Source organism: Populus alba, chromosome 3 (genome assembly GCF_005239225.2).
Source record: "Populus alba chromosome 3, ASM523922v2, whole genome shotgun sequence".
Classification (NCBI taxonomy): Eukaryota; Viridiplantae; Streptophyta; class Magnoliopsida; order Malpighiales; family Salicaceae; genus Populus; species Populus alba.
The window spans coordinates 849,241-863,534 of NC_133286.1; the positions used below are offsets into that span (position 1 = coordinate 849,241).

A 14,294-nucleotide genomic window follows, 5' to 3' on the forward strand; every position below is an offset into this window, starting at 1 on the left:
TGATCCATTTGAGATTGATTTTCGTGTATTTTCCTTTTCGTTTGTGTTTCTATTTATACTCTTTACTCCTTAATTTCTCCTCTCGTCTCCTATGCCAATGTTTTTCAACACCCCTTGTGAGCATCTCACTTTGGTTCCCTATGAAATTTATGATTTAGTAATTGGAACATATGATTTTTTCACATTTCTAGAAATATTGGGGTAGGAGATAGATCTATTTTACATGTTTTAGTCCCTAATTACACCATTCCTAATTAGTTTAGGAGGCCACAAGTTAATAAAGTAGGAATGACGAGAAATATAACATGTTTAATGATATAGAGAATGAGGAGACTAACCATAATTTGTCTTTAATATAAACGTAAATGATGTGAAGGTTTGAGACCATATATTTGCGTCAAATTCAGATTTTAATCCTTGTCAAATATTTGAGAAGAGGCTTGTTGGAGTTTTTTTATCCAAAATATGTTTTTGTATGCTTGTTTTTATTGCAATAATTACATGTTGCTTTCTCATATCTGTCATTTATCTGTTTGACTTTAGTTTTGATGCATCGGCTATTATATTTTTTCTTGTTTGATGACTTTTCATCATATTTTACAAAAATGTATGGACCATGGACTTTTATTCTGTAAATAGTTTATAGTTGCTTTCTAGTATTGCGCATAAGTACCCCCCCCATTTTTTTTTTCACTAGGCTAACAGCTATAGAGATATTTTGCACTGTACAAGAAAGCCTTTTTACCGCAAGGGCTAAAAGAAACTCGGCCAATCATGGATGCATACATTATGCAACTGTGTATGTGAACTTCCCTTCTCCTTGAGAGTTTCAATTATTTTTTTGGTCTAATGGTTTAATTATCGTGAAATGAAAACAATCATGCAGCTGAATCACATTTTTCAGAACGAGATGGATTCTTGTGACCAAGAATGATTCAAAAGTGGGCAAGCGTTGGAGAATGCTAAGGATGAATTGCTTGGTGGTGATGAATTTCCTTGAATCATGGTTTACTCGTCCAAAGGTAGTGTGGAGTGGTTTCCATTGATCTGTATGCCATGCTAACTGCATGTGAACACTATTCAAGCTTCGCAGAGCTGGATTACAAATGCTCATAAGACCAATGCATCTCAGCATCAACCCCCGATAATATTCATCTTATTGTTTCTGTGTACTGTCAATTGTGGAAATTCTGGTTCACATAGAGATGCATGGCAGTGATTGCTCACATACACATATATATGCTCATTGTTGATTGCAGACATAACTACTCTTCACTTGTCATGATATGTTTTGCAATTGTATTTTTCCTTTGTATCATCTAGGTTTCACCACCTTTGCAAAAAGAAAAACAAAGTTGTCAGAAATGCCATTGTAGTCATTCATATGAGCCAAATTATGGATTCCGTATCAATTGCAAAATTGTGCTTTGAAGGCATGGAAGACCTGGCTATATGAGAGCATATAGGCCAGACAAAGATCTCAATTCTGAGTGCATTGTAGGATGTTTTGTTATTGAGACAGGATCACAGGACCATTGTTTACAAAAGCCATTCTTCCCTTTGAGCCAAAAAAGTTTTTTAGCTTTCACTAAAGAATCACCCATGTAGTTTTATTCAACATGTGTCTCAAATCATTGAGCTTTCATTGAGGGGTACAATATAAAGATGAGCTTTGTTTCCCATGAATCTTTGGAAGTGGGTTTGCCATATAAAATGTTTAGTTTCATCTTTCACATGGAAAAGCTTTGGTTAGTTTTTATCTTAAGCATGTTTGTTTATGATGTGTCATTCAATATTGTGTTTAAATGTTGGCATAGTTTTCTGGAAATCAATTAATTAGAGGGAAAAGCATATGTAAGTTTGAGGCTACATGGACCGATAAACTTTGTCTCATTTAGCTCTAGACCCATTATTATCAATGCTTAATTTTGTACTGAATTGGCTTAGAGTGACCAATTTTCAAGATTTACCATTTAACGAGCTACTCTCAAATAATTCATTTTCAGCCAGCTAACTTGCCTTGTAAGAAACATACCATCAATTGAAAAGATAAAAGCACTTGAATTTTGTCAACTTGTTCTCGTTTCTCATTCCACTTATTTCTAAATTGGTATGTTTACTTGCTTCATCAGAAGGGATTGTTTTAATTCTGTATTACAGGTTTTGATCCTACTGCCCTTTAAAAGCATTGCAAATCGTGCTGTTAATAGCCTAATAAAACTGACCCCCGGAGCTTACAAGGTGATATTTCCTTGCTTTCATTAATTGTACTCATTCTTTAAACATGGTTTACGATGCTATTTAATGGTAATATTTACTGAACTTGCATCACCAGCTAATCCTGAATACTTTGGGTGCCTGAATTGACATATAAGGTGGCCTACTTTGACTTTTCGGTCTCTCAGAAGTAGAAATATTTGATTTGTAAACTACTTTTGACGTGCTGATACATGCCTGTTCTTCCTCTTACTATTGTTTTTTTCATTAACAAGTGTAGTGAAGGGCATAAGGTTCAATAAATGTAGCCCCAAACCAAACTTCTCGAATAGGTCTTTATTTTTTACTAGTAAGAAAACTGTTTTCTTTGAATCCACATTCAACTTAGTATGTTTTGAAGATTGATTCTCATATTCGAACAAGCTTTTCTAGGATTTTGTACAATCTCATATATGAAAGCGGTTGCTTATTCTGCATATGGTACACTGTTCAAAAAAACTGATAAGCTGTTGAAGATTTTATTTCCTTATGCTTAGAATAAAGATTTCAAAGCATACACTTTTCTTTTTTCACAGGTTAATGTGGAGCACATGAGTCGTTTCTCTAATGAGTTTGGAAATCATGATGATGAAGACAATGTAAACACCAATGAGTTAACTGGAAGTGTTAAAAACTCAAACTCCCAGAAGTCCTCAAAACCACCTGACCATCAAGCACTTTTTGATGGAAATGTAGATGATAAATTTATGATAGGCATTAAATTTACGAGGTAAATTACTTTCTTGTATAATGCAGGCCAATTGATATTTTTATGATGTGAAAAAACCATCAATGATTGAGTTTTTGTATTTGATTTATTGAGCAATTTGTTTTGTCCTCAAATTACGTATGGGAGTTTTCTGCTCAAGTCATTCAATCCTTTATTAGCAACTGCCTAGTTTGGGAAGGTGGTCATGATTAGGATTAGAAGTGGTTCAGAGAAAGGTTAAATGGATTTGGAATTTGGCCACCCGTTACCAAGATTGTTAATACCTTTGCACACATTAAAAAAAATCCGAGATTAAAATTTTGCAACGATAAAAGACACAGCGGACTATTTGTATGCTCTTTAATTTTCTTCCTTTGGTTATTTCTTTTTATTCGGTAGGATCTGCATATATGCTGAGTCAATTTAAGTGCCCAATCCTCATTCAATATGATGAAAAGAGGAGAGGTTACCTGCTGGCCTTTTTTGCAAAATCTTTTCTTGATACAGAAATTTTTTCAGGTTATTCAATTTTCTGCATGGCCTTCATCTTATGTAATCCTTTTTTTTTTTGTCCTTTGATCTTTTGTAGGAAGAGCATTAAGTTATTTAGTGATTTCTACTCCTCAGACTTGATAGTCGCTTCTCCTTTGGCATTGCTGAAGGTAAATTTCCACCCTGTACACAAATTTCTTGTTCTTTAGACTATTCTAAATGTCAAGCGGAAGGATGATAATTTTTTAATGTAGGATAACAACTTGTTCTTTACTGTAAAACATGGATAAATTCATGGAAGAAGAGGATATATAATGGTTCTTGATATCATGTGGCATAAGTGTTGTCTAATGGTCATGTCAAAAAGCTTTAGTATCCTTTAGATTACACTTAAAAAGGTGATCACTTAATTGAATATAATATTTGCTTTCTTCTTCTTTTCTTTTTTGGGTAGCAAAGAAGATAGTGAGAAAGAGAGGTCCGTGCATGAGAATCATTTCTGAAGTGTCAATGAATTCTGATTTAAAATGAGCCAAGGCAATAGGAGTGTTGGAGATAAAGAAGGCGGTGGCAATATTGAAACCAACAGTTTAACTGATTTTAAGATTCTTTTCTTTCCTAATTCTAGTATTTCTTCCTTAACTAATTCCTACCTAACACCAACGAGCCATGATAGTGGCTGATTTAGCAGATGCAGGCTACTGTGAAGACTACACTCAGAACATATTTGAACCACTAAAACGTTTATGATATTTTCATTCCTTTTGACCAAATGTCTTCTCTGCTGCTGTTGAACTCGTAGGCCCTCTGACACAACCTGTTACAGATGTGGAATCAATCCTCTTGGATATTGATAGGTCGCTATTATGTTATGAGAAACAATATATTTTCCAAGTAGAATGTTCAGGTTCCCTTTCTAAGTATGTGCGACAAGATTGATGATTGCTATATTTAATTTTTTCTGTCAGTTGTTTGTCATTTTGAACCAAGTTTAATGAATTTGGTTCATTTCTCTATTTGGGTATGATGCCTAGTCTGCTGCTGTTGAACTCGTTCTGAGGTGCTGGTGGCAGTCATGATCTTAATTATCAAACCTTAATTATTTGGGGGGAAAACACAAAAGAAAGCTTGAGATTTCATAACTTCCAGCAAGAAGTTGCGAACATTTAAGCTGCACTGCTTCATAAATTGAGTCTCTTTCACATTATACTCATGTGATTCTACAGGGATATTTTTCATATCATCGTTACGTCTTACCAGTTTTTATGCCATAGATTAGCAGATTTCTTGTAGTTTTCTCTTAAGCAAGCAACTGACAACACAACATTCTTGTCAGAAAATTGAGGAAGCTAAACGTGACAAGGAAAAAGATGTGGATTATCTTTCTTCTATAGAGGTAAGATCTGTTTACTTGCTTGTTGGTTATGACTGTGTCCTTAGATTATATAATATCTGTTTTTCACGATGTTTAGTATGCTTAAAACTAATGGAAAGATTATGTTTGTTGGAAAAATAGGTTCTTATCATTGATCATGCAGATGTTATAGCAATGCAGGTAGATCATGAAATATACTGGCTTGTATTTTTTTGGTTGCTTTTCATATACTTTGTAGAATGTGATTCCCAGTTTGTTCATTTCACTTTTTGATGAATGATATCCAGAATTGGGCCTTCCTTACATCAGTTCTTGAACAATTGAATTGCATTCCTTCTAAGCAGCATGGGACTGATATAATGCGCATTAGAAAGTGGTATGTTGACAGTTTCTACTATTTTTTCAATGTTGACTGTGAACTTTCCTATTAGATGGGGATGGAGGGTTATGTTCTGTCATTTGCAGAATGTTAAATGATAAAATCTTAGATGACGTTTTAGAATGCATAGTGAATGTTTAGTTTTGTTTGAATTGAAATTTACCTTTTCTTCTTTAAATGCTTTGGCTGATGATGGCTGTTTTTATGTTCAGGTATTTGGATGGACATGCCAGATTTTATCGGCAAACAATTGTCTTAGGTTGTTATGCAAACCCAGGTAACTTGATTTTTACTTTCTGTCTCCCATACATTATTGATTTTAGTACTTTGCCTGCTTATTCACCTACAGTAAATCAAGGCTTTATTCTGAATTCTGTGTTGCAAGTCTTTTCCCTTAATCATGTAATTCATCAAGTGTAGAGTGAATGTTTGATTGGTTCAATTTGTGGGTTTGCAGCAACTTTTGGATGACATGGATCTATGATTGTAAAATTTTGTTGCTTTTAATCAATTATGTACATGTCACTCATGCCAAGATACTACTTATATCACACCCCTTCTACATGAATACTGATGACAAGTACAAATAATGCATATGTGGTTTCTTGTTCCAGACATTAATGCTTCCTTCAATCGTCAATGTGTAAACTACCAAGGAAAGGTATGCTAGTTGCTCTCCATTTTTATTTCTTGTGATTGCCATGTACATCTTGGTCTAGGTGGTGTTTTTCAATGCCTATGGGTTATTAAGGCTTGAGAAGCTATTGCTGAATGGGAAGGGTGTATTGGAAGACAATTTCTGGTGAAAGTTTAAAGTAACCTGTTCCCTTAATTTGTCTAATCCACGAGGGACTATTTTTGGTGAAATTATAAATTTAAATCCAACGTTGTTAGATATAGGTGAGTAACAAAGGATATTTAACTATCAAGAGTAAGCATAGTGTCTCACATCTCTCCTCCAATCACTCTTTTTTTCCCTTCTGGTGACAAACTAAATACATGGATGTCATTTGGCATATGCATCACAAGCAGACATACTGTCAATAGAGTGCCTATTATTCTTCACTTCATTTTTTCAATAGCAATACAGCCATATAATAAAACTATTTTTCCTTTTGATCTTAATTCTGATCATCCAATAATCTGAGATTGGCAATATTTATGAGGTTTGGTTGTATGAGTTTCGAATTAGGAGTTTTTTTTTTGTGCATCAAATTAGATCCAAACTTTAGGGACTTCTATCAAAAACTTGATAAAGAAAAATAGGTTAAGAAAAAGAGGACTTCAACATGAAACCTAGGTCTTAGTTTCCAAGCCAAAGGATTGATTTCCATAGATAGATCTTAATCAGCATCAAACAGTAAAGCTCCGTGACTTGATATGGTCATGCTTTCAGGGTCTCCTAGGGGTCCTGGCCGCAAAGTTCTTTGAAAAGTTTAGTAAACTTGGGCTGGTTCCAAACATCCGCAAAGCTAGTGTGACCTGACAAAACCCACTAATAAACTTTCTTTTGCCCAATTAAAGCCTATATATCGTTCTGTTTGGCAAGTTCCAGCAGGGATTGATGCCAAGTAGTCATATTTCCCTTTGAATCAGTGTTTGCCATGTGATTTCCCAATGTCCCATTTGCTTTCATCGATCAAAAGCATTTTCTTTCTGGTATTTTAAACTAATCTTGATATCAAGGTGGATTTGGTTTACAATGTTGCGGAATGTCATGAAAGGATCCAAATTCCCGATCCCATCTAGTCTGGGATTAAGGCTTTGCTTGCTGTTTTTGCTCCGTGCTAGTGTTTTTGTTAGAATTTTTCACGATATGATTATGTTGCTGAGCCAGATGGGTTTTGATAGTTCAACATCATCCCACTAAACAGTAGATGACTTGTTTATTTGTTCCATATTTTAATATACTCTTATTATTTTTTAAATACGTATTACTTTGCAATTTTTTTCTTACTAGTGTATACATGTTCTGTTACTCATTTGCACGTGAGTTTTGGATCTTCTAGCAATAAATGCATTGTATTGTTCTTGACCTTTTCATTTTAGAAAATTGATATTTTTTGCTATCTTTTTATGTAATTGAAGTGCATTTCTTTCAGAAATATTTTATTAAGCTGTCTTGCAAATTATACAGTAGTCACTTTTAATTAATAATGACAGGTAAAGTTGATATGTCAGTATAAAGGTGTTCTTCCAAAAGTCTCAGACCAAGTACGGCAGGTATGCCTTCCTTGTCTTGTTTGTTTCATTGCTTAAATTTGTAGGTATGTGATGAACTGGCCACTTTCAGATGTCATTTATTTGTTTGTCTTCCCTCATTTGTTTTGTTTCCAAGACAATTAGAAAAAGAAATTCAGAAAACTCTGTAAAGGATATTTGAAGCGTGGCAGAAATGGAAACCAATAGAATTCCCACCTGGCTCTCCATATTGCTTTATATATATCAACAGAGGAAATCTTGCTCGAAGAGATGTAGTTACAACATTTAAGATCTTCATTGAGACCAAGAAAAATTGATACAGAACAGCCTTCCTATATGATGCAATAAAAAGTTGTCCTACCTCAGAACAGCAGTCTCAATTTGGAACAGCCCTTAATTATTTGGGATTTTCTCTCCATTTAAATATTTCATATACTGACTGGCATAGTCCAATGCTCAGAAAAACTGCAACACTTGCCTTTCTCTGAACCTACAAAGAGCAGCAACGTGTCCTCCATCTTATTCAGGACCACCCAAGAGTCTCCAAATCCAATAGTAAATTGTTTCAAACGGCCATATTTTTTAAAAAGACACATTGATATATTCTGTTAGAATTATTGCATCATCTTCTAATTTGTCATATTGCTTCCTTTTTCCTTAAAGTTTCAAACTAAACCTGTTTTATATTCTGTGGGATAATCCATGGCAAACCAGGAAATAAGAAAAACATAGACCTGTGCATCATAAGAAAATATGTATACGCGATGTGCATGTGAATTGATTTTTTAACAAGATTTGTGCATAATTCAGATAACCTGCATTGTTATGGACAGTTGTGTGATAAAAGTAATAACAATGACAGTAATAATAAGATGGCGATGAAAGATGGGATCTGAGTTACTTGTTAATTATTACATGTTCCCAAAGCTCAATCTCCCATTACTGTGGTGACCCCTTCTCTGTGTGAAGAGGTCTAATTAGCGTATTGTTTTGATAGGAAATGGGCCTACAATTAATAATCGGAAGAATGCTTATATTGAAAAAGATGGTAAAGGAATTTCCACATTGTAGATGGTAAAATCAAAAGTGTCAACAATTATTAATAGGAAGAAACCCAAATACAAGGGTGTTTTTTGTTTCAAAGTCAGTCATGTTTTGACACAGAGTAGGTTAGAACTATATACATTTGTATGTGCTCCACGCATAATGAGTTTTTTAGATCAAAGAATAGTTCATGTGATTTTCTAGCCCTTTTCCAATGGTTTTGTACAGTTTTGAAATTCAATTGCTCATTGAGAATTTTAAGCTGTTCTTAACTGTGCTGCCTGTTTTGTTAGAAGATAACAAGTTTGCATTTCTGATCTATGGCTGAAATCTGATAGAACCATTTAGTTTGGTTTTTTTGCTAAATGCTTTTGTTCATCTTCGTCCTTGAAGATTTATCAGCGATTTGATGCAGACTCTGTGGCAGAAGCTGACAATGCTCGACTTGACTACTTTGTTCAGAAGGTTGGTCTGGAATATATATATGTATATTTTACATTTCAACCGTGGATATGTATTTTTTTTTTGTGGATAGAACATTTAATAGCATCTCTCTTATCACTGGTTGTTTGCTTCTTCTAATGAACCCACAAGATGTCAAGATATTTAATATATTTTTTGTTATTGCACCAACAAAGTCTCTAGCCTATAACTATTGAATTGAGGACCAAAAAGGCGACAAGCAGCAATTTTTTTTTTTGCCAATGTGATGGTGGAAAAATTCCCAACAGGAAGGGAAGGGATAGTTTCTAATCCCATCACTGTATAAAGAAACAGAAACCGGTAAAAAAAGTACTACTTGACAGAAACATGTTCATTATTTTGTTAGTTATTACATTGGGGTTGCATTTGAGACGGAGATGAAAAATTGAACCACCCACGGTTTAGTTTTGCTTGCATTTTCCCACCCTTATATTTAAGAAAGAATAGATGTAATCATAGCATTTAACCATCTGGAGGAACAAGTCATCAATATCCTACTTTTTACTTCCTGTTTGGTGTAAGATGGAGACAGACATGCATCCGCTGTTTTAACCGAGTATACAATTGTTGTATGCTAAACCCAATTCTGTGTTAGTGTGTGTACTGTCAGAAGTTGACTCATGCGTGTCAGTGTACACACACTCTAACAAGTGGATGGGGATTTCTCAGGGGTGAGAAAATGAATGGCATTTCAAGAATTCTGTAATTGATTAGTACATGCTTCTCTTCTCATTTTCCACAAATATCAAGATGTTGATATTTTTTCTGATGCAGGTGTTCCCAAAAATTAAAGATTCAGATGAGGTAAATATATTGATCAATTGTAGCATACACTTGCTTTGAGATAATTGCCATTGTTACCTTTACATGAAATTTCTTGCAGGGGGGGGTTATGCTATTTATTAGTTCTTACTATGAATATGTTCGACTTCGTAACTTTTTGAAGTCACAGAATGCATCCCTGTGTCTGCTTGGAGAGTAAGAAGCTTCTCCTTTTATTTGTTGTGTTATGTCTTTTAATTTATCTGTCCTGTTTTATGCAATATCGCTTTCCACTATAGTTTGCAATTGCATTAACCCACATTGGCTTTGATCTTTAGCTACGCCGAACCAAGGGATGTCACTCGTATGCGGAATTGGTTTCGTAATGGAGAAAAGAAAATCATGCTTTACACAGAAAGATTTCATTTTTACCGTAGATACAAGGTAAGGCATCTCGCTTTTTAACTGCTAGTTACTTTTCTTGCTCCAACTATTATTTCTATTAGTCTTCTTTCAACACAAGACTGGTGTTTAGCATTATTAAAAATCATGGATCCTTCTTTTTCATGATGAGTAGATTGGTGGTGTTCGAAATTTGATCATCTACTCTCTCCCTGAGAGGAAGGAGTTCTTCCCGGAGGTGAGCATGTTTCCTGTGAAATTGGTAGTTTTGACTGTCATTGTTCTGCTAATTGAAGCCTTACTTTGAAGTGAACTACTTTTTTACTTAGCATGGAATCCATTTTTGCTATCTCATTAACCTTCAAGTTTTCTTTTCCTTTTTTTTTTTTTGGTAGGTTGTCAACATGCTTGAAGGGGCTGATGACATGACGTGCACTGTGCTCTTTTCTCAATATGATCAACTCCAGGTAACCTTATTGATTTATCTTGGATCTGTTAGTAAATTGGTTGTGCAGTTTTTTTTTTTTTTTTTTTTTTGTGTGCGTGTGGGCACCATAAAGTGGTAACTTCAACCTCCGTTCACACATCCTCTGTGAGCCCTTGTTTGTTGATACACAATCTGTTCGTGTTTTTGGATGTCGTAGCTGGAGAGAATTGTTGGAACTGCTTCTGCAAGAAGAATGATCACCTCAGAAAAGGGTGTCTTTGTGTTCTGTTGAAATGCTTCTCCTGGCTCAAAAAGATTCTCCAAGTATGAAATACATGGGTAAAACCCTAAAAAGGTTCCATTGTTCAGCAAGACCTGGGCATGGACATGAGATTCAATGGGAAAGGAGCAAGCTTAAAGAACTACAGCAGGTATGAAACTTTGCAAGAGGACTCTTCCTTTGAGTTTCAAAAGCAGGAGAATAAAAGAGTTATTCTCAACAGATGCAGATAGAATCATAGATCATTTTGCTTCATTTTTCATTATGATCATCGTTTTCTGTGTCCTTTTAGATTATTTTTTCCGGTTCCTTGGAATAGTTGCTTAGGATCCCAAGATCACGCCTTGCTGCAAAGGATGTTTCTTTTGTATTGAAAATCACCCGTCAAACAGATTTCTTTTTGAAGTAAAATATGTCTGCAATCCATATTGATAAATTTAAAAATCTTAGCTTCACATGGTATTATATCTTCTCTCGATCATTATGATCCGATCTTATAAATTTTCTTATTTGTTTTCGGTGGATGAGAATCTACAATCAACTTGATGCATACATGTAATTTGCAAAATATTGGTTTTCTTATTTATTTATTTTTATCTCTTCAAGGGGAGATGAAATGATTAAAAAAAGCATAAAAAATGAAAGAAATTATTTTTTTTTTTTTATATTTTTTTGGCCAGTGAGGATGGAATTAAAAACTAATGATAAAACATTTGCCTTTTCCTTTCAAGAAATTAAAGAATAATCTTTGGAACTTAACCTCATTGCTCTTAAAACTCAATCTGAATTTTATTTATAAATTATTTTTCCTTTCCAAAATCATTTTATTGAAAGAGAGTAAAAAAACCTTTAAAATTTAAAGTCTTTTTATAAAATCTGTAATCATATATATATATTTCACATTAACTAAAGCTAATATCACCACAATATCATGTCTAACAAACATGTTTAAAGGTTCTAAAAGAGCTAATATTTTGTTACCAAATAACACAAAATTGAGCATTAAAGATGGATTATATTCACCTGAGTTCAGAAGAAATTTGACTAAGTTTTAGCAATATACCTGCTAATGGTTATCATATTAAAACAATAAATGAAGGCAAAAAAATAATATCTTTATATTATTTCACGTATTTTAGGCTAAAAGCTTGTACTTGAAAAATAACTTGCTTTCTGTTCTAGAATTTACTATACGATCATGAAATTTATTAAAACAAATATTGTGATATACTAGAAGTGTTTTGACTAAAAAATATATATGCTTTGACATGATCAACTTGAATATCCAGAATCAATAATGATACGATGAATTCTTGAAAATTTACATGGGCATCCTTTAAAGAACCTGAAGATTCTTTTACCAAGTCAAGATTCATGAGTTACATGTTTTCAAGGTAAATTAATTGTCAAGCCATCTCCATCAAAAGTTGTTATAGAATCACAATCTTTTCTCGAAAGAATTCAAGGAGATATTTGTAGACATATTCATCCACCATACAAACCTTTTAAATATTTTATGGTATTGATTGATGTATCAAGTAAATGATCATATTTTTGTTTATTTTCTAATCAAAATATTATACTTGTTAGATTACTGCTAATGCAAGTTCCTGATTATCCAATCAAGAAAATTTGACTGGACAATGCTGGTTAGTTGACTTCTCAAATATTTGATAATTTCTACATTATATTGGAATTGATGTTGAACATCTTGTTGCACATGTACATGCTCAAAAGGATCTAAAAAAATCATTTATAAAATATCTTAAATTAATTACTAGACCATTACCTATGAAATCAAAATTGCTTACATTTATTTGGGGACATATTATATTACGTGCTACATCATTGGTTAAAATTAGACCAAGTGCTTACCATAAATATTCTCATTTGCAACTTGTTTTTGGTATACCACCAAATATATTTTATCTATGAACTTTTGGTTATGCGGTATATATGCCTATAGCACCCCCCACAAAGGACCAATACGGGTCCATAATGTAGAATATAAATTTATATTGGTTTCGATTCTCCATCTATTATTAGATTTTTGAACCTTTGACTGATAATGTTTTTAAGATACATTTTGACTGTTATTTTAATGAGAACATTTTCCCATCATTAGAGAAAGAAAAATTAGTGCTTGAAGCTTAATAAGAAATTACTTGGAATCACTCGAAGTTATCTCATTTTGATCTAAAGACAAATCAATGTGAACTTGAAGTTCAAAATATAATTCATTTATAAAATATTGCAAATCAATTATCATATGTTTTCACAAATAGTGAAAAGGGGTTAAATCTCTTATTCTACTTGCAAATGCTACATCTATAATTGAAATCCTAACGAAGAAAAAAAGCAATATAGTAACAATGAATCTATATCACTTCTGAAGTGTGAAATACTTGTTAGTGCTAAGGAAAACAAATTCTAGAAAACATAAATTACAACAAATAGATATGGTACTTTTTAAGATTCCTCATCCATAAAACATGCGATAAATATGGTGTGAAAATCATCTCCTAATATTGATTCTCCTAAAGTGGGACCTCTTGAAAAGATCTAAGTAACTAGAAATAATGAGATCTTTATAAACTATGTTAATATATACGAGATTTTGGATCAAAATAAAATTGTCATAAATGACACATTTGCATTAAAGGTTGCTTTAGATGTGTTGATAAAATTAAACCACAAACTATTAAAGAATGTCGATATAAAAATGATTAGTCAATGTGGAAAGGAGCAATCCAAACAAAGTTAAACTTAAATGCAAAACGTGAAGTATTTAGACTTGTAGTTTATACACCTAAAAGTGTTTCTATTGGGTATAAGTGGGTTTATGTTAGAAGAAAATGAGAATAATTAAATTGTTTGATACAAGGTACAACTTGTTGCACAAAGTTCATCACAAAGACTTGGGTATGATTATGAAGAAACCAATTCTCTAATTATAGATGCAATCACTTTCAGATTTTGATTGGTTTAGTAGTCTTATAAACTTTTTATACATGTTTAATTGATGTGTTTACAGTATATTTATATGGATCATTAGATAAAGATATTCATATGAAAATTCCAAAAAGATTCAAAATGCCTAAAGCCTATTATGATAAACCCGAAAGTGTTTATTTTATTAAACTTCTAAAATCTTTATATAGGTTGAAGCAATTTGGTCGAATGTGGTATAACTGTCTTAATAAATACGTGCTAGAAAAAGAGTTTGAGAATAATGAGATTTGCCATTGCATTTTTATTAAGAAAACCACATCCTAATTTGTTATTGTTGTAGTATATGTTAATGATTTAAATCTTATTTGTACTCATGAAGAGCTCATAAAAACTGTAACCTATTTGAAAGGTGAATTTGAGATGAAAGATTTTGGAATATTTTTTTTTTGTCTTGGTTTACAAATTAAACATCTTTCAAATGAAATATTTGTCCATCAATCGATATATACAGAAAAGGTTTTGAAGCACTTT

The 14,294-nt window shown here is 33.0% G+C and overlaps 1 protein-coding gene across 1 annotated transcript; it reads left to right on the top strand.

Moving 5' to 3' along the window:
- Positions 1-960: 960 nt before the first annotated feature.
- Positions 961-11,222, top strand: LOC118056173 (protein NUCLEOLAR FACTOR 1-like). The gene is made up of 17 exons (XM_035068296.2): positions 961-1,022; positions 2,161-2,241; positions 2,793-2,986; positions 3,555-3,627; positions 4,794-4,853; positions 4,974-5,012; positions 5,120-5,208; positions 5,424-5,488; positions 5,826-5,872; positions 7,375-7,434; positions 8,851-8,922; positions 9,715-9,744; positions 9,824-9,918; positions 10,041-10,146; positions 10,280-10,342; positions 10,500-10,571; positions 10,749-11,222. The coding sequence occupies exons 1-17, from the start codon at positions 969-971 to the stop codon at positions 10,821-10,823; spliced, it is 1,275 nt and encodes a 424-aa protein (XP_034924187.2). The 5' UTR covers positions 961-968; the 3' UTR covers positions 10,824-11,222.
- Positions 11,223-14,294: the final 3,072 nt, after the last annotated feature.

Coding starts and splice junctions, on each gene's coding strand:
- LOC118056173 (XM_035068296.2), top strand. CDS start 969: ATGAATTGCTTGGTGGTGATGAATTTCCTTGAATCATGGTTTACTCGT. Junction 2,242..2,792: donor TGACCCCCGGAGCTTACAAG/GTGATATTTCCT, acceptor CTTTTTTCACAG/GTTAATGTGGAGCACATGAG. Junction 5,013..5,119: donor CAGATGTTATAGCAATGCAG/GTAGATCATGAA, acceptor AATGATATCCAG/AATTGGGCCTTCCTTACATC.